At 38.6% G+C, this 21,589-nt stretch overlaps 1 protein-coding gene across 1 annotated transcript; it reads left to right on the top strand.

Annotated features, from left to right (window-relative positions):
* The first annotated feature begins 677 nt into the window (after window positions 1–677).
* On the top strand, window positions 678–21,118 carry CLEC11A (C-type lectin domain containing 11A). The gene is made up of 4 exons (XM_015810173.1): window positions 678–876; window positions 8,363–8,573; window positions 18,733–18,924; window positions 20,133–21,118. Exons 1-4 carry the CDS (start codon window positions 760–762, stop codon window positions 20,531–20,533), a joined length of 921 nt encoding a protein of 306 aa, XP_015665659.1. The 5' UTR covers window positions 678–759; the 3' UTR covers window positions 20,534–21,118.
* Window positions 21,119–21,589: the final 471 nt, after the last annotated feature.

Here is a 21,589-nt window from a genome sequence, read left to right as displayed (position 1 = left end):
TGGGAGGATTAAAAAAAAAAACATAACTTATTTTGCCCAGCATCCATTTGCCACCAACTAATTGCAAAGAAACAACTAATAATACATATACACAAAAGCTCTTACATTTGTAATATATTTTGAGAGAACCACACACAGCATGACCATTTCTTATTGGAAGGTCAAACTTACATATTTTGTATTGTGTTGTTCTTTGCCTTTTGGACTGGCTTGCCATGACACCTTTTTCTATACTCCCACTTGCACTGCTCCTTTACAAATTACTAGGTTAAAATTGATTGTTTTTCTTGAATTAGATGCAGCATCTTCCAACTGAAATGCATTTTTACATTATTTCATATTGTAAATATATACATATGTAAATGCTTCTGCGTCACAGAGATTAACTCTCCTTGAATCCTAGGAACCATCATCACCATTGCCATAGTAGCCATCATGAAGTTGTGTTCTATGAAAAGGAAAAATGTAAATTTAAACTGGCCAGGTGACAACTCACAGGCAGTTCTGAGCTGAGGTTTAGTGTGGGTGAGGTTTTGGCTTCATATTCCCACATCTGGATCAGATTAGACATTCCAGCTTTTGGATGGCTGCAGCTTTGTTCCTCCCTCCTCTTTTCTGCCCCAACGCCTGATTGGGCAGACAGCAGTGAATTCCAGGATAAAAAAAGAAGACCCATACTTTCTCCATATCTGTGCAAATTCAAGAGAATTGGTATCCTCTTCCACTGTTTGGACAAATCTGTGCAGAGAAAGAAACACCATGGGGCTTTGGCCTCTGATGCAGCTACTGCTCCTGGGAATACTGTTGAGTGCAGCTCAGGGACAACAAGGAGATGAACTCAGCTCTGAAGAGGAACGAAAAGCTCTGATGCTCAAGGTGAGAAAAACATTGTCTTTGCCCTGGAATCTCTGACCTTAGAGGGGTTGTTGACCTATTAACTGGGCAGCTTCTTGGGCCACCACCAGTCAAAGATCCTTGCTTGCTTGCTTGCTTGCTAGAAGGAATGAATCTTGAGTTGCTTTGTAAGTAACTTAAATAGGTGTCACCGAAAAAAAAGAAAGAAAGAAAGAAATGATTTAGAAGTCATTGAACCATCCCAGGAAATTCTGAACTGAAATTAGAGTGGCAAGAAAAGAAGAACCAGACAGTCCTAAAATAAACCTGGGTGGCTCTGGCATAAAGATGTTCTTCATCTTTACTCGGCAATAGTCTTACAAAATTCATGCAGCCACTTTATGTAACAGACTTTCCCTCCTGGCAAGTTACACTTTACTACAAAATCTGGCAACAGGGACAGGCATTCTGGCTCTCCAGCTCCTCCAGTTATACTTTCTCCAAACTCTTTCCCTTATCAGGAAAAATTGGAATTTTGTTCTCTTTCTCACATTTGTGGAATGGTCGCTAATGAATCCCCTCTTTCAGACTTACGTTCTGGCCAAGCAATTTGACAAGTATCTCCTTAAACCTGAAATCAATCCTGGTGACATGCTATTCTTTGGCAAGAAAAAACTGAAAAAGAAGCCTATTTACAATATTGGAAATCACACTGATACAGCAGGGAGTCAAGGAAACAAGAGAAAAGCCTGGAGCAGATTCTTCTAATCTGGGGTCCTCTCACAATTTCTAGCCGTTCTTTGAGTCATAATCCCTGCACATTTAGAGGGCAGCAGGTTGCGAATATTGGCAGACAAGGAGCGTAGGTGCTTGGGCTATGAAGAGAGGAATCTGGCCAGCCTTCCCTCCCTCCCTCTCTCTCATACAAAGAATTTTATTTTGGAAGGAAATTAAAACTAGAGCCCATGAAAAGAGAGAGCACATGCTTTTCAATGTCATATATTTCTAAAGCATTTTCAATACAAATGCATATAATTGTAACTTTTGTGTAGCTGCTTATCCACATATTACAGTTCTCCTGTAATTAAGCACCTTATCTCAAGCCAGAGGTGCCATCATTTTTGGCAAATGCAAATGGGATCATGAGTAGATATTGGCCTTAAATTTTGTTCACTCTAAAACAGAAATGATGGTACTCAGATTTAGACAGCTCACTTAACCATAGGTAAATCACAGGAAAATGTCATGTTTTTATCAAGAACAATGCAAGGAATTAAAATGGTGGTTCATGCCTGGATAAATGTAGCATAATTGCTGCCTTTATCAAAGCCAGGTATGCTGGCCAGGTACATTAGCCAAGTTATCAAAGCTCTTTGAAATTTGATTGGGTGTGGGAGGCTCCATGTGAACTACTTTTAGGGTCTCATCATCTTAAACCTGAAGCAAAACTATGATTTTGATTCCTCCTCCGTATGTGTTAATTGAACATCAGTTCACCCTTTTTGAGAATTCTTAATCTGTATTTGATGCATGCCAACAATGTGTTCAACCACAAAGCTGCAGCCCAAAGATATTTATATGAAATATGAATAAACAAAAGCTAAATTTAAAACCAATGTTTTTTTATGATGGCTTCTAACATTTATGTAGACACTGGATACAATTCTATTCTTTTTGCTATTTGTAATAGATAGACTCACAAAGAAAATCTCATTTATCCCGTCCCTAGATTGCCATGTTTAAACTATGGTGTAACTTCATTGTTATTTCTATAGTGCATGTGCAACATATAAGCACACAACAAATAAAAATATTGCCACTGCTACCATTGATTATATTTTTGGTGAGGGTGGATGTATAGTAACTACAGCAACAAGGAAGAAGAAGAAGAAACTTTGGGGATCAGCAATGGACTGGGATTGAAGTGACTATGACACGTTTTTAACAAGAGTAGCCTACAGTAAGTTCTCCTCTCAAATAGTTTAGCAATATGTTTAGGTTTTTTCCAACTTGTTCTCCATCATAACTCTGTAAGAAGGATTTTCATCATTCTTAACAGACCAAAAGGATTTGCTCATTTTCTAGTATGTATGTGTGTATTTGTGGGTGACAATGTGGTGGCAATATGTGTATCAGGTAATATATTCACTTACATTGCATCAGGAAATCACTCAATGCTTTCCATTACAATTCTTTTAATTCTATCTTATTTCTTATTTCTTAGTATTTTTCTATTACAATTCTATCAATGCTGTGTGTGTGTGTGTATGTGTGTGTTTGTGTGCAGGTGTGTGGGTGTGTGGGTGCACCTTCAGTCAGTGTTGACTCCTGATGACTGTCTGGACAAATTGTGTCCTTTTCAGAGATGAGAGAAAGTGACTGGCCCAAGGTCATCCAGTTGGCTTCATGCCTAAAATGGAACTAGAACTCACAGTTTGTTTCTAGGTTGGTGCTTTTTATCATTGTATCAAACTAGGTCTCAGTAAAATTACCATACCTTACACACATTTGCAGAAATTTTTGGGAAGAAACTTAGTACTTGAATTCAGACTGTTCAGTTCAACAACTTTTAAAGGTGCTGGCCTAGAAACCAGGAGACTATCAATCAACTATCAAGGAGGCCTCGCTTAGGCATGACAACCAGCTGAGTGACTTTGAGCAGGTTGCTCTGTCTCAGTTCAACTCACATCACAATTCTTGTTCTGGGGAAAATAGAAGGTTGAATTAATAAGGTATGTTTGCTGCCTGGAATTGGATATATATATATATATATATATATATATATATATATATATATATATATATATATATATATATATATATATATATATATATATATATATATATGCCATGACAATTTTGGAATCAAGGTTAATTTTCAAACCAAACTAATAACAATACAAATCATATAAATTTAATGCTCATTCTTGTTACATCAGACTGTACAATCTTTTGCTCAATACATGATCAACAAGTTGTAGGTTGTCTAGTACAGGCAAGTGTATATATGTATGTATGTATGTATGTATGTATGTATGTATATGTGTGTGTGTGTGTGTATGTGTATACCATGTCTTGATTGCTAACTGAATAGATGCCACAATGTTCCATTCACTGGCTGAAAATAAGAATGAATTCTAGATCTCTGAATCCTGTTTAACGAATCTTAATTTTTCTTTTGCATGCATTTGCATTTATTTTCTAGATACTATACTCATTGTTTTATTACTGAACATTTTTAACTTGGTGACTTCTAAACTTATGGTATAAGTTCCTATTAAGTTTCTAAATCATAGTACTCCATGTTTCCACAACTGACAACATAAAAAAATAAAATGGAGCATAGTCATGAGCATTGTGCATCAGCTTTCTGCTTTGGTCCCTGCCTAGCAAGGCGAAAATTGGAAAATAGTCCAGTGCTTGATATACTGCAAGGAGTGGTTTCTAACCACATTTTAAAATTCGTAAATAATGCAGTTCTATGCTGCTATATGAATCAATAGCAGAAATGCACAGAGAGAAGTTAAACAATATAATGCAGTGTTTCCTAAAATTAGCAGTTTTAAGAAACACTGAACTTTAGCTTACAGAATTCCCAGCCAGTGTGTTAGCCATGGAATTCTGGAAATTGAAATCCACATATCTTAAAGTTGTCGAATTTGAGAAATACTGGATGGAGGTGATAACACTGATAGCCAATGGGATGATCTTCATGTTATATGCAAGACTAAGTAAATAATATTTTTCTTTCTACAAAACAGATATTTCTGCAAAAGCTACTGTCCCTTTCCAGGCTGGAGGAGGCAGGTAGAAGGTTTTTTTCCTAGTCAAAATTGGCAGTAGATTCCTGAGAGCAGTAGGAAGGGCTGAAGGAGCAGATTTTTCGTGGTACTCAAGTTCTGAAAGTACTAGAATTAAAAGTACAGAATAGGCAGGGAAAATATAAGCAAAAGCATCAGGGATTATTTCTTTATTTTCAGAACTGTTTGATTCTGCTCTGTAGATTTCCCTTCATTCTCATGGTTATCCCTGTTTCTAAGTGTGTCTGTTTGCTTGATTAATTTCTGGCACTTGTATGCAGTCTAGTATAATTTGGTTCAGCTATCTAACTCCCCAACTGTGTATTTTGTCGCATTTACTAAAATAAAATGCTTTTATTAATTGTTATGCTAGCATTGGGTTTATAGTAGCATCACATACTCCAAAACTACTTGTAAACAACCACCATGAAAGGAGGGGCATCTCCTGTTCTGCCTTACCTAGATTTCAGGTAAAAGGGAAGGAGCGCTACCTCCATACTCAAGAAAGGATAGTGCATATTTAACAACTTATCCCTGATAGAAGATCAGGAAGCAACTACACCCAGACTTACTGGAACTCAGTTGGGAAGATGAAGATCAGGGTCAAACAGAGGCAGCGACTCAAAAAACTCACAATGGCAGTTCTGAGTATCTAATCAAAGCCGAGCCATTTTACAGGCCTGTATAACTTGCCAGGGCTTCAATCACATAGTTATACTGTCATGTTGACCTTTATTGATCAAAAAAGTCAAGATTGCATATGTCCCCTACAAAGCATGCAAAAAGAAAAGAAAAGAAAAGAAAAAGATGAGTCATGTTGATTTTTTTGTGGACCCCCTGTAAAAAAAAAAAAAAGTGCACACTCACATATGTCAAACAATTGATTAGAAAAATATACCTAGCCAAATCTGGCCTTAGGTTCTGCCTCAGTTTAATTTCCCAATAAGCAACAAAGTTGGAAGATCATTTAAAAGCAGTTTATTAGGGTACCCTGATAAGGTGGATCTCCCTATGAAAAGGGAGAGTCCCAAGACCCAACTTATATTCCCTTTTTATAGTTATTACAACAAAGAAAATGCAAGAAGAAAATTGATTGGACAGGATAAAAGTAACCTCTCTTTTGCACAGTAAATCAGCTACAAAGTTTGTTTGGAATTCATGAAGAGACAAACTAACAAACAGTTTTAACTAACAAACCTTTTCTCACTAGAAAGTAGTATCCATCCATTCTTCTGTAGTTTATCTTTTCAACTTAGGAATGTTAGAAGCGATCAATCAATCCATACAGCGATAGGATAAAAACTTTTGCTACATTCCGGTCTATAGTGGTTTGATAAATCCTCATAAAAGAGAGACATTTTAAATTTAAATACATTTTATTGCATTTTAAATTAAAATACAAAGTAACTATGTTAGTTAACAAATTATACAATCATGCGCCCCTCATAATCCCACACTACCATAATTTGAATTGGTATTGGCTACAGCAACTGAAAAGAATGGTCCTTTGAACTTTATATAGGACTGCAAAAAGAGGTGTTTTTGAACCTCACAAAATCAATCTCTAAATGCAGTTGAACAAGGAGTGGATTGGAAAGAGTAAGATGGGAAAAGGCTCTGAAACAGTGGAGGGAATATAAAAAAGCAAAGCAGAAGCTTCATTTGTTTTCTGATTTTCAAGATCAGTGATGGCAATCATATGAAATGCATGTCAAAAGTGACATGCCACAATGTTATGGGTTACACACCAGCATTCACCAACACCTGACAAGAACTATTTTCCTTGTTTGAGTTGCCAAAGAAACGGAAAGAACCAAATGTACAAGAAATATGCGACCTTGCACCCCCCAAGCTTAAAATGGATTCTCATCATCTACATCAGCACGTGATCTATCAATTTCAGAACTGTGATTGGTGCTGACATGAAAGAGAGAGCAAGTTGCAAAATGTGATAGGAACAAGGCAGCTGCATAGTTCAGCTATCTTCCATCTGCTTCACGAGAGACAGTTGTTTGCACAGCAAATCTCATTTTCAAGGCACAAGTGCAGAGGATACCTGCAACTGCAGGCTCCAAAATGAGTGCATTATCAATGATGAAGTGAAATCAGCTTTTGTGTTTGGTGAACAAGAAGTGCCTTGAATTATAAATAAATGCCTAAAGAATTGTTTCTCTTTTATTTCAGAGGTGTGTGTGTGTGTGTGCGTGTGCGTGTGAGGGGGGCGTTATGTCAGCAGAGTCATGTTAGGAATTTTTCAAATTTTTGACACACCAAGCCCAAAAGATTTGCAGTCACCAGTGCTTTTTTTGTAAAAAAAAAAAAAAAAAAAAAGGTGCTGGAACTCACACACGTTATAACAACCCGCCTTGCCTACCCTACAAGGTTCCATCCCAAAATGGTGCCGGAACCCCATTCTGAGCGTTCTATGACAAAAAAAGCCCTGGCAGTCACTATTCCAGATCAGAAATTAGGCAACTTTAAGATGTGTGGAATTCAACTCTCAAAATTCCTCAAACAGCATGTGTTGAAGTCCACACATCTTAAAGCTGTCCAGGTTGAGAAAAAACGTCCTAGATATTGGCCTAGCTGGAAAAGGCAAGTGGTTTTAGGCAGTGGTTATCTAGGAGAGGAGATGGAAGCTAACGGATGATGCCAACCCTATCTCAGACTTAAATATATTAGCATATGGCCTGACAGCAGTTAATCAGTCTAGTTTCCCCTGGGAGCAGAATAGAATAGAATAGAATAGAATAGAATAGAATAGAATAGAATAGAGCTGGAAGTGACCTTGGAGGTCTTCAAGCCCCTGTTCAAGCAGGAGAACCTATACCATCTCAGACAAGTGATTGTCTGAGTAGGTATGGCTCTTTTTTTTTTCTTAACATCAATGGGTCTTTCATTGTTCAGAAAGATGATTTAGCTAGTTAGGAAAAAAATAACCTACAGCAGAGAGAGATTTTTTTTAATTAAAAAAAAATGAAGTTGTGCAAAGCAAACAGTATGATCAGAGCTATGGTAACAGAAGAATGGTAGTTGCAAAGTAGCAACGAATATTGAATGTGAGTTCACATATGCATCCTGGTACCAGCCTGTGTTTTTTTAAACAGAACTTTAGAGCTAAAAATTGAATTAATCAATAGAAGAATGCTATAAGTTTATTAACTGCAAATAGTATAAATTAGAATTTTGTGTTTATATGGAAGTATATGTTTCATGTTAGGGCTTGTAAATCCTAGTGGTATGAAGATTCCCTCCCCAAACTGGAGGAGATTTCCTTTCCTTCCCTTCCCTTCCCTTCTCTTCCCTTCCCCCTTTTCCCTTTTCCCTTTTCTCTTTTCCCCCTCCCTCCCTCCCTCCCTTCCTCCCTCCCTCCCTCCCTCCCACTAGAAATAAACAGTGACCCAAGAGAAATAAAAAAAAATATTGTTAAAAAAAGGAAGAAAAAAATCTGGATTTTTTCCTGGAGTTTCCCCCCCCTTCTGTTCTGTTCCGCCCACTTCCCATGACTGTATTTGGGAGAGAGAGCAAAAAGACTGGGGTGGGGGGGGGTGGGGGGGTGGGAGAGGGGAGGGAAGGAATGATGTGTGTGTGTGTTTGGAATTTAAACAGAATACACAAGTTAAGAGACAACCAGCTTTACCTTGTGCCCCTCCCAGATTTCCAAGAGGGGAATGCCATGTGAAAATAACTGTTTTCTGTAACTTTCTTTGTGGATCTTCTTTCTGAAGCATTTGGAAGAAGTCCTAGAGCTGTCCGAAATGACTGATCAAGAGGATGCCCAGGAGGTGTTGACTGAAGTGAAGGAGCCAGATGGCAAGGAGAAGCTTGACAAATTGACCAAGAAGGAAGAACTTGAAGAACAGGTTCTTCAGCCTACCCAACCATGGCTGCCATCTACAGCAGCCCCATCGGAGGAAGAGGATAGCTTCACTTATGTCTGTGAGTAATGCTTAGCAGTGTGGTCCACCTCTCTTGCCTAAGACATCCTTTTTTCCAAAGAGAATCTTTAGTGCATTTTGTCCCAGAGGATGCAACAGGTTTCTCTCCTGCTTTTAAAAGATGATGATGTATGTTAATGGAATATAATCCTGTATGCTGTTGCACTGAAATGGAACTTCCATGTTTAAGAGCAGAATGATTCCCTTTATTTTACATGTGAGTCAGATGGGACTGTTGCCAGGCAACTAAAACAGTGCCCATTTACAAATAGAGACCCTTATTAGTAAGTTTGGGATACTTTGAGATTCCAGTTCCAATTAGATATGGAATTTTTGCTGTTAAGCAAGGCAGTTGTTAAGTGAGTCACACCCATTTTATGACCCTTTTTTGCCAGAGTTGCTAAGTGAATCACTGCAGTTATTAAGTGAATCACAGAGTTAGTAAGCAAAATCTGGCTTCCCCTCTTGAGTTAGCTTATTGGAAGCCAGCTGGAAAGATCACAAATGGTGAACACATGATCCTAGGATGCTGCAACCATAATAAATAAAATGCCAGTTGCTAAGTGCCCACATTTTGGTCATGTAATTATGGGAAGGCTGCAAGGATTGTAAGTCACTTTTTTTCAGTGCCATTGTAATTACAAAAAAGGTTGTAAATTGAGGATTATCTATATCAGGGGTCTTCAAACTTGGCCCTTTTATGACTTGTGGACTTCAACTTCCAGAATTCCTCAGCCAGGCAATGCTGGCTGAGGAATTCTGGGAGTTGAAGTCCACAAGTCATAAAAGGGCCACGTTGGAAGACCCCTGGTCTATATAATCCAGCAAAGTTTCACCTTCAGAGTCAACATGGAGCATTGAGAAAGACAGGGATCACCATGAGACAATCAGTGTTCTTGCTAGTCAGCCAATCAGAGAATGTAAAAATCAGGATTCAGACAGTGCTATGCCTCCTGAGTTAGTGCAGCTGCTGATGCAATAATTTCTCCTTAGTCCTGCAACATACAGAAATCAAGGGATTGGGAGAGGGGGAAGGGACTACTGTATTTTTTTTTTTAAAGAAAAGTTCACCTTAATTATTGGTATAAGAAGAAAGCTGCCTAAGTATCAAGTCATTTTTCTTGCTTATAAATTCCCACTGGAAACTGTGCCCATAGCAGGACTCCATGTTTTGCAACCAAATGCTTTCCTCAGTGCTTGTAGCCATGGCTATAGATTTTACTATAAAGCCTATAGCATAGGGTTGTTTGGATGCTGGGCTGCAGCATGTTTCATTTGATCCCAGAGACGGGAAGTAGGATGGGCCAAGACTTTGATTATCCTTGTTTATATACCTGAGTATTTTGTGTAGGGCTTGTAAAACTGGCTCAAAGATTGGAGACTAGATTTGTTAATACTGTAAAAGTCGCTGTTGACATTTATTGGAGCAAAATGTAAAAGTGTGGCTGAGAGACTGCAGATGGCTCACTAGCGGGGATGTCTGCAGAGGGCAGGCAAAAAAGTTAAGATAGCAGCTGCAACCTTATGATTAGAGTACCATCCCTTCTTTAACTGCATTGTGATGCCTTAAAAATGGATGGGCTTCAACTGTGTGGCTGTAGCCAGCATCTTGACCTTTTTGCCCCTGTGCATGCTCCTGTTGCTGTTGCCATCACCATCTCTTCTATGGCATCCAAAACCCATTCAAAATGGGAAAGTCTAAATACTTGCACCTTATTTATGCAACGTTTTGGGTCTGGGAAGTCTATGGGGCAAATGTGTTCTTCAAACGTTGTAGTTGTTAAAATACACATTTCACTTTTTAAAAGTTTTGAAGAGAACCTGGCCACATCTACTTTTGGAGTTTGGTCCTTGGAGGGCTATGCAGAGCTTGGCACAGCCCTTGAGCTAACAGAAGTTGTAAATTCTGTCCTGGAGAAGCTCAAGTTTAGCGGTGGCAGATAAGCTTAGGTCACACTTACTGTAGATTGGAAGATGGCTCACTCCCAACCCCTGCAGAGCTCCAGCATTGCCAATCATAAGAAGGTTATTTTGAGTTTTGAACTGCACCATAGCTGGACTAGAAGGAAACCAGCTTGACTACCAAAGATAGCAGTTGTCCTCTTGTCTGAAACATCTGGATAGCATCAGATTGGGAAATGCAGTTCTACAATTTTGTAACTGCAACATGAGCTTTTTCTTTTTATTAAATAGGAGATTGTACAGCATTATTTATTTAAGCATCCTCTGCAGAATCACTGGGTTTATTCCAAAGAGAGCCGGCTTTGTATCTCAGCTGAACCATGAACTGATGTGAGAACTGCTACTGTGCCTTCCCTTAGCAGCTATTATGAGTAACTAAACATATCCACTTTCTCCTTGCATTCATCTTATGTCTCCAAATGATGAATGTTTTGTTATTTTTCAAAACCATCACTTTCTGGTTTCTTCCTTGTCCTCAGCATATGTGCCAATAACATTTTGCTCAAGTCAATGATTGCATAGATCCTGAATTCTTGGTTTTGCCTTGGAAGCAATAGTAAACCTACCATCATTCCTCCTTCCACTTCAGAAAAAAAAATGAGCTTTGGGCCATTTATTGCCAAATGAGCCTGCACCTCTCTAGGTTCAAAATCACAACAGTAATCAAGAGTTTTGGTATCTCTAGGAATAAGATTTGCTTGTTTCAAAGAACCAGCTAAAATGCCTGTGAGGATTAATGAGAAAGGCAGGGGTATGTTAGCATTCCAGTGTCTTTTTTCCTCACCATTTGAACAGAGTGTGCACTGAACCCCTTTTGTTTCAAACATACTGCCATGCTGATGTTTCTTTTTTTAGAAATGCAATTGCAACTTGGTTGGCAATGTGTAGAAGTACAACACAGCATCTTCTGTATTTTTAATGCAATCAAGTACCACACATCAATATATAGTATGGCAATGGTTGTAACTCCTGAGAGACACCTGAAGGTTGAGTGTGCTTCATTCTTGTTAGGACACACATGCTAGGAGGCAGGAGAAACAGAAGGTCATATTGCTGTTTCAGATTACTCTAAAAAAATTGCAGTAACTGGATGTCTGTCTATCTGTCCGGCTGTGCTGGGTTTTTTATTTTAAATATATGTTAACAACCGGTGGAGCACAGTACAGCATTGTAGTTTCAGGAAATTATTGCCATATTATTTTGCTTTAAACACACTGGCAAAATTGTCTTAATTATACACAAGCATTTGTTTCAAAATAAAATGTATGGCTTACATACCACAAATCACAGCTGCAAAGAAAACATGAACTTATGTTGCCATTTCACAGTTTTTCATGAACTTCAATGCATTGAGTGAAAGATCAACAGGGAGTCCTGGAGAGGATTAGAAAGTGGACTGATAAAATACAACCTGCCCACTTCCATATGGTTATCAAGAAAACTGTATGGACCTGTCCATGACATTAAACATAATAATAAGTGTTGTTTGAAATAATTCATCAGAAGGTAATGAATCTCCATGGCTAAGCTAAAGAAAGAAGTTGAACTGAGATTAGATGAACTGTGTAAGGTCCCCTAAAACCTTATTGTTTTTCCTTGCATATATGCTCTTGTTTGGGGCCTGCCATTCTGCTGGGGGAGGGGGGAATTTGCTTTCATTTGGGATAACTTTTGCTTTCTACCTTTCCTCTCCCGCCTCTCTCCACTTGAGAAAGTGGGAGGCAGTTGCAGAGAAACAAAACTGGAGAAGACTTTGAGATGTGCACCAACTGTGCCAGTTACTGGCAAATTGTGCCACCTGTGGATTGGCTAGATTTCAAATGGACACTATGATTCTGGTGGGAGGAGGAATATTGCTGGTTTAACTATACCGTTTTAGCAGGATTTTCCCCAATCTCGCCTTGACTTCCCTACTGTCACTAACCCCTAATAAAAGTTTCCTTTTGAGACAATGCTTGTTTCAAGAGTTCTGCTTTCTTGGGTGGTTAGCTGAGTTGGGTCCTTACAAACTGAGTTAAATTGAATAACTGGTTGAGGCAGAGCAGCCATCTTTCTCTGACACTGCAGACAGAAGATCATGGTCCTGAACAAAGGTTGGACTGGATATCCTCAAAGACCCCTTCTGTCTCTAAACATCTGTGAAATAATCACAGAGTGGTAGGATAAAAGTGCAAGTTCTTATACTTGTAGATGAACTTGCAAAAGAAGCAACAAGTTTATCTTGCTCAGTAGATGAAGCGCTCATACAGATGCCATCCACTCTGTGACCCATGGCAGTTCTAGATCTCTTTAACATTTGCCTGCTGTCTGAGTTCAGCCTGCAACATAAAGTGATGCACTTTATTTAAATCACAGGCATTTTCTACGTTCCTGTTTTGTAGCTCAGACATTTTATTGTGTTTGATTGCTATTTGCACCCCAAGGAATTCTACGAGCCCCATGACCCCTAGACTGGCTGTAGCTAATACACCCTGATCTCCCAGTTGTGCCTGATTTCAGACATCATAGGCTAAAAATGCAAATGGCTTGACAAGGTACATGTTCAAAAGACAGAACTCTCCACACATATGAGAACACATTGGATGGCAAGACCCAGAAGGCTGTTTCTGTCAGCATAGAATGTCAATTGAGAAGACAGGAAGAGAGCAGGTGCTTAACTTTTTGCCCACCCCAAGCTTTCATCTTCTCCCCAAACCCCTTTTCCCAAAACATATGTTTACGGCTTAGCTTCCATTGGGTTTATAAAAGCCAGGATAACAAGCTGTAGATAAAAGCATTTGATGCCAAAAGGTTGGATGATTTTACCATTTTCCAGCTGAAACTTTCACCAGAAATAAGCATTGAGGTTTGTCCTTCCTGTCTGAAATGTAATGATTGTTTTCTTGCCCTTCATGAACGAGCTTGATTTTAATATTCAGATCAATTGCAGTTTTCCTTGTGCCAGAAAAGAGACATTTTAAGGCTGCTTTTGCTGTTTTTGTGTTAACTGTGAGTTTAACTGCTGGGTGGGGGCAACAGATAGAGCAGCACTACAAAATGGACCATCGAGCATTGCAGAGGCACACATTTCTCATGGTTTCTGAGTGGGATTGATTTTTTTTTTCTTTAAAAAATGCTGCTAAGCCCATTTTAAGGTTATCTATCAGTTTTGCGTGTTTGCTGCCTCAGAACTGTAAAAAATTGAAATCATGTGATATAGTTGGATCGGGTCCCTGCAGGCTGAACATACCAGTTGAAGAGCTGCATATAGCCATGGGTACAGTTTCTTAAATCGTATTTTGGGAACAGCCTACCTTTAAGAATAGGTTATGTGTCATTTTATCTCAGTAGATAAAAGGTACTGGAGGCATGAGTTTTTAGCAAAGGAACTTCTGTCTTTCTTTCTGTGCCCATAGCTGTTCAACAGGGATAAAGAGGGAGAAAGGTTTTTTAATCATTTTTCCTTTGTGATTAAAGTTGTCATCAGCAGCTGCTTTCTTCATGTCTATTGGTGTGTGTGGAAAGCAACACAGATGAAGTGGGATATAAAGAGAGCTAAGGGGGTTAGGCTCTTCTTTTCAACATTTCAGTTTATGCTGTGCCTTTCCTCTGTACAATGCACACAAACACACACAAAATATGGGCTATCAAATCTGAGCTAAATGGGAACAAGGAAGTTTGTTTTCCATACCTCATTTCTGCCACCTTGGGATTGTCCAATTTTTGATGGTCATATCTGGTAACCCTAACAACATATTCACTGCCAAAAGAAAAAATAACATTCAGTGTGGTGTTGGGTTTAATTCAGTCTCTATTTTTTTAAAAGAAGGAGCCTGCAGTATATATGAAAAGGGAGTGGATACAGCTATTTAAGGGTTTTTTTTTCTTTCATTTCCTTTCTTTTTAAAAGAAAGGCAAGATTATTACCCATGTAGATTCATTTTTTACTGGCTCCTATAGATTTCTTATCTAGGGAATATTTTTCAGCATAACATGTACATAAGGGGAACACACACACACACACACACAAGCAATATGCTTAACTGTTTATGAAGCAAATTTTAATTCTGAATGCTATACTTAACAGCTGAAATGAAAATTATTGTAGGAATATAATGATTAAAGAAAAGGCATTGTTTTATTTCCTATTTTATTTCTGCCAGAATGCCTTCTGATAAAACAATGTATTTGAGTTTTTGTTCAGCCTTCAATCACAGTGGCTAGAAACCCCATGAACACACCTTTGTGTTCAATTGTCAATTGATCCGTAAGGTGTTTTTTTTGTTTTTTTTTAAATACAAATAATTGACTTTGAACCCAGCACATAATTAGGACATGTAAGACTTGCAAGCATTTCACCAATATTAGCTCAATAATTCTAACCACATCTCTGCATGGCAGGCTAGTATTATTGCTGTATTTCATTTAAATCTCATGACTCCTATTGTCCTGGTTCCCATTATCTGGTCCGTATTATTCTTATAGAAATCCATTGAAGTAGGTTAGGTAGCAAGAGAGTAAATATCCCAAACTGTTGTATTGGCTTTCAGGGATGAGGAGGAGATTTGGATCTTGATCTGTCCTATACCACCCTCACTTCAGAGATTTTTTTGGGGCGGTGGGGGCAGTTACTGTATGTAAGAGAAGTGAGAAAGATGCAGCGTAGAATCCTGAGATGTATTCTAGTAAAACTGTAACTGTGCTTTAGCATTAACAAAACGTATGACTAACTTCACATTTCACCATCAACAATAGTTTATTTGGTTTACTGAAGAAACCACAATTGGCTGACATGAACTTACTAAGCATAAACCAAGCAAATCAAATTATGACTTAGTAAAAGGATGAAACTCTTTGAATGTGGCCATTTCCTTTCAGAAATGCTCTTCAAACCATTATTTACATTTAAAAAAATGCATAAATGGAGTAAAAAAATTAATTTTATTTAATTAAGGAAATTTAGGTTTTATCTTGCTCTTATTTATAAATTTAATGCAGTCTAGTAATTACAAGTGGATCCTGGACCACTCTGACCCTTATCCCCAAATGAACATATTCACGACTCAGTGTTTTGTGAGGCTTAAACCAGGCATAAGTGTGTATGTGTGTGTGTGTGTGTGTGTATAGTATATTTCTATATAAATAAATGTGAATAATTTTACAATAAGTGCAGGGATAGCTCATCTGATTAATTAATCACTTTATTTGCTATTATACTGCTCAAACTTTTCACAGAGAAAGAACAGACATAATTGCAATAATCCAACCCTAATCTAAATTGTAATAATACTCCAAACCTAATCTAAATATACAGAGAGTAACAGAAGTCAAGGCATAGGCCAATCAAAATATGTTTTATTGTTTAAAAAATAGGGAAAAGATTACCATCCTTGGAAATGTTCAAAGGTCATGCAAATATTTAAGGAACTGTTTTTTTAAACAAAGTGCAACCAATTTGGACAGTTAATGTACAGTAGTTTATAGAATAAATACTCAGACAAACAAGCTAACAGTTTACAACAGCCTAATCAAGGAACCACCAAGACCACTCCCACAAATACTGACAGGGCCAGCCACTAGTATGTAAAATGAGAGTAAACTCACTCCATACTAGCACTGATGATGTTACCTAGTTTGGTAAGGAAATGCCTGTAAGAAAACAAAGAAGCTCAGAGAGCACTAAGGACTCCACAGTTTATTGACTAAATTGACTATGGGGCATTATTTTAGGTATGTAAGTAGTCCTTGACTTAAAACTACAATTAGGACCAGAATTTCCATTACTAAGCATTACTGACTTTTTTCTCTTACTCCTGCTCTTGGTATTCAACTACCTCTTTGTTTTTATATTTCTATTAACTATCCAATATATTCAAGGTAAAGTTCCTATGGATCTAGGACTCATCACATCAGTTAGAAGAATTAATCAGTGGAACAACCAGAAGCAGTGAATGCTCCAACACTGGAAGTTTTTAAGAAGAGACTGGACAGCCATTTGTCTGAAATGGTATAAGGTTTCCTGCCTGAGCAGGGGGTTGGACTAGATGACCTCCAAGATCCCTTCCAACTTTATTATTGTTATTGTTGTTGTTGTTGTTATTATTATTATTATTATTATTATTATTATTATTATTATTATTATTACTACTACATACAGCTGCCTGCAACTGCCTTCTCTTTCCCATCTATTGTGCAATGAAATACATGTAGACACAAGTATCAGATAGGCTTCTCTGTTAGCCAATGCACTTTCCTGGCCTGCCTGCTCAATAGGAATTGGGCTATCTGAAATGACAATTTGACCACAACAAGGTCCGTAGCTCAGTTAAGCTCACTGTTTATGTGGGAAATGGACTTCACTTTCTTAGCAGTAGACCAATTTCTGTTAAAGGAATCTGTCTCAAATTTTCACATATAATTTATGTAGGGGTAGGTTACATAGCAGGATGTGCCACAATGTTTGAGCTAAGAGTCACACTTTGCCATTAAACTGCACAAATGTAGGACTGAAGCTTCTGGACTGGTGCCCACCTACCTTGGACCACAAATGTATCATGGGGCCGGTGAATTGCCATTTTTTTTTTATAGGTAAGGAATTGGTACAGCTAGATGGCAGCACCTAGCTGACTCTCTAAAAAGTTAAACAGGGATACAATTAGTATTTGGATGGGAGATCACCAGAAATAGATAAGAAGTAAGAAAGATACGGGAGGTAGTCCTTGCTTAATGATCATTTGTTTATGACCATTCAAAATTATGACGACCACAAAATGGGTGCTTTACAACTTGTAAAGGACCCCAGCCATCATAAATGGTCGTGCTGCCCCTCTGTGGTCACATGACTCCTATTTGCAATAGCCTTTGCCAGTTTCTGGTTTTAAAATTAATGGAGTCACTCACTTAACAACTATAGTATTTGCTAATAACACTACAAAAAAGGGCAGCGAATCACTTCTGATCTCACGGATACTTCAATTTATGACTTCAGTGACTTACCACTATAGTTCCAGGCTCAAATACTGTCGTAAATAAAGGCTTCCCTGTATCCTGGAAGAAGGCAATACTAAACTGCTTTAGCATTATTGCCAAAATAACTGGATGGATGTGTCTGTGGAACCTGTAGCTTGATAGTCTTGTCATATGGTCTTGGAAGATTTTACAATGGAGGGAGAAATTGTTATATGAAGGAAAGCTAAAATGTAAAATCACATACCAGAAATTATTCAAGGATTGCTAATACACTCCCAGCAATCAGCTGTCCTTATGCTACTTTCTCTTATTGTTATGTCCTCTTCCTCCATGTATATTGTATTAGACAACCTGTGACCTCTTGACTCATCGTTTCAGAGATCCTTTCTTAGCAGATTCTTCAATGCCTTCAACAATGGCAGAGCTTGTAACATACTAGAAAAATTCTTAAAAATTCAGAGATATTCAAAGATGTATCTGCTTTGAAAACAGCTGATGTTGAACTGTGTAGCATAATCAAATATCAGTTGACCACAGGAAATGTTTTATCATATTTTGCACTATGTCTTTATGATAATTTTATGTCATAAAATGTTTTATAAAATTTGCCAAATTTCAATTTTACAGGAGTTTCGCGTCTCAGATTTTAGATGCATTCTGTAAGTTAGTCCACTTGAACTGGTTTGGTTCAAAAGGTTTTGACCTATGATTTCACCCAGTAAAAGGTTACAGGAATGAGAGTTTTAGCAGTATATGTTGCATTGCAATTGGGTTTCCCTGTTTTCTGATTATGTATATGATTTTTGCAGAAATTTCTATGCTATGTCCAAAACTTCCTTACAGACCATTTAGCCTTATTAGTGCTGGTGACTGTGGACACTTTGCCTATTCTTTGTCCAATGTTATCTGGAAAAATAGTTTACCAGCAGGACCATAAAATTATTTGGTTGGTTTCAGAGAGTGATTTCGCCTCCCCTTAATAAATTATTTGGATTTTAAAGAACTGGATATGGCCTGGGACTTAATCCAGTGCATAAACATTCTCACCTGATCCTAAACTTCTTTAAGAAGATCCAATCCCTCTTCCCAATTTCCATTTCTCTTTAGTGTCCCTCTCCCTTATTTCTGTATTCTGATTCACTCCTGATTTAGTCTCTTCCCTAGGTAAGATGACTCTAATATCTCCTGTTTTTCAAATCCTTAAACGTTGTAATTGCTTTTTTCTCTTTTTCCTCCTGATGCACGAACAGTATCACGGTTGAACAGTCTTGAGGCAGCAGTCCACCGTCTCAATGTGCAGTTCTATCACATGGATGTGCGGGTGTCACAGTTCTCCCAAGGTCTGGCTGAATTGAAGGGGGGCCTAGCTGAGGCTAGTGAGTCACTTGCCTCTCTGAACGAAGTTGCCACACGCAACCAGAAAGAACTTGGACGTATTGATGGTGAGGATGGAAAAAGGGAGTGGAATCAGTCTTCCTCCCCTCCCCCCATTCTATAGCAATGTTTCTGACCCTCAGCAATTTTAAGAAGTGTAAATTTCAATTCCCAGAACTCCAGCCAGCATCTTGGCTGGGGAATTCTGGGAATTGAGATCCACTCATCGTGAAGTTGCTGAGACTGAGAAACACTGTTTTATAGGATCTGAGTTATAACCCAACACTTAAAAGCCCAGGATTGAGGAAAATTGCACTAGCAGTTTGCATGAAATTAATCCCAGCAACAACAAAGATGGTCAAGCTGAGCTTAGATTTCCAGAAGCATAAGTGTCTTTGATCTCCAACCTCCAAGGAGTGGAAGACACTGTCCAGAATCTTTGGAAATTGGAGATCAACCTGAGAACTGGTTTCAACCTTTGAAGTTACCCATTGCCAAATCCCTCCAAAAAGGAAAGCTCATCACTTTATTTTACATAAAGCAGACATCCTATTAGTCAGATATAACATCCTGCTTGGGGGCTGCTGATCTCTGCTGTCTACTGAGACAAAAAGATTAAACAAAAGGTTATTCAAAGGATTGGCTGAAATATGTGCATGAGTTGAGTTGAGAGAATTAAGAGGAAGAATCCAGTTTTCAAGGTCATTCCCCTGCTGTTACGTCCACTGTTCTGTGATGCAGTTGAACAATATTGGACTAGAATTGATTGCGGAAAAATAGGTTTAGGTTCAGCCACAGAAAGCCACTGGATGACTTGGGTCTGTTCATCCTTTTTGCCCAATCTATTTCACAGGTTTGCTGCTGTGTGGATAAAAGGAAAGCCTTATGAAGAAATAAATCTAGTAAATAAATTAATCATTGCTTATACATTTTTCACAAACTTTCATAAAATTCATAGGGCATGAATCTAGCCCTTTCTATACTTCTAGTATACAGTCCTCCATTCCTTGGAGGTTGGAGATCAAAACCACTAAGAGCTGTGGTGGCACACTTATTAGAATGTAGCATTGCCTACTATCAGTAGTTTGACCCTGACTGGGTCAAAGTTGACTCAGCCTTTCAACTTTCTGAAGTCAGTAAAATGGGAACCCAGATGGTTGGGGGGCAATATGCTGATTTTGTAAGTCTCTTAGAGATTGCTATAAACACTATGAAGCAGTATATAAGTCTAAGTGCTATTGCTATTACTACTAATCATTATCTTTGCCCAACCCAGGTTGCTTGCGGGGCCGGCGCACTCAAACTAAATGCTTCCTGATCTTCAAGCACTTTGAGGTCTACAATGCAGCCCAAAAACTTTGTGAAGCCAGAGGAGGGCACTTGGCCATGCCAGTGGATGATACTGAGCTGGCTGTCCTGCGGCGCTATCTTTATGATGCTTTTCAGCCCTACAACTGGCCGGCCTGGATAGGCATCCATGACCGGCGTTCTGAAGGGTTGTGGCTTTTTGAGAATGGCCAACGCGTCTCTGTCTTTGATTGGTATCGAGACCATCTGGTGACTCAACCCAATGGTGGTACCCGCGAGAATTGTGTCTCCCTCAGCTCGGATGATGGGAAATGGTGGGACAATGACTGCGAAAGACGCATGTATTACATCTGTGAATATCGCCTCTAGTGTTGTACCCCTTTTCAATGCTCAGTCCCTGGTGGTTTTGGTTGCATTGGTGCCCTTTCACTACTAGCCTGTGGGTGCAGTAACAGCTAAAAGTTCTGGACATTCCACCCCTCCCCAATTTTTTACATGGATCTATTAGCTTTCCCTTCTTCACCTGCCATAGCCTCAGCCTAATACTCTTCAAAGATAAGGAATGTCAGCTTCCTGGTATTTTTGTTAGGATGAATTATTCTGTACTGGGCAAGTTTCAATCCCAAACAGACAGCATTTCACTCAGAAAGCAGCTGTATCTTACAGTCTGCAGAGAAAATGGGGGGAAATTTTTATTCTTTTATTAAAGTAGGTAACATATTCGGTGTCTAAACGGATTAATCCATGTTTTACTTTGGAAGTCTCTTGAAAAAAACTAAAAATGGTACTTGGAGCCCATCCTTCTTTGGTGACATTCCTGAATCACTGGCACGCCCCCTGCGGGCCATGAAGGGCAATTTTTTGGAATGCAAGGCTCCTGGTGGTGGTGGTGGTAAATCACTTATTTAGCCCTAAAGCAAAAGGAAAAGATACATAAACTGCCTTTTGCTTCTTCTTTAGTGCATAGTAAATCTGCAGTAACAGTTGAGTAGGAAATAGTATTCATTAGATGCCAAAGCCAGGAAAAAAGCCTAGAATCTACATCTGATTTGAAAATCCTCTCTTAGTTTACAATATACTGCGTTCACTGATAACATGGAGATAGCAGAGTCCACTCCTCATTGGACCTCTTCAGGGTTGATAAAACTCAAACTTAGTTGGGCTCATTGTCTTGTGAAGTGTTAGGCCTTTGTCCTTACCCGAGTTAACATATCCAGGCATAGTATTAGCATTGGAAGAAAAGGTCCTTGTTGTGTCTTTGGAGAGCTTCTTTCCTACAACCCTGCACTTGTAACTGCAGTTGGATGGAAAAGATCTTTATCCTGTATGATTTGGATGGGTCATCTGATGCTGCAGGACTGCATGCAGTTCCTAAACCAAGGGTCTTCAAACTTGGCCCTTTTATGACTTGTGGACTTCAACTCC

This window comes from Protobothrops mucrosquamatus, unplaced genomic scaffold, assembly GCF_001527695.2.
Source record: "Protobothrops mucrosquamatus isolate PMUCROS unplaced genomic scaffold, P.Mucros_1.0 scaffold7, whole genome shotgun sequence".
In the NCBI taxonomy this organism is placed as follows: domain Eukaryota; kingdom Metazoa; phylum Chordata; class Lepidosauria; order Squamata; family Viperidae; genus Protobothrops; species Protobothrops mucrosquamatus.
Note: the sequence above shows the minus strand (reverse complement) of the source record. Positions and strands in the feature narration are given on the sequence as shown.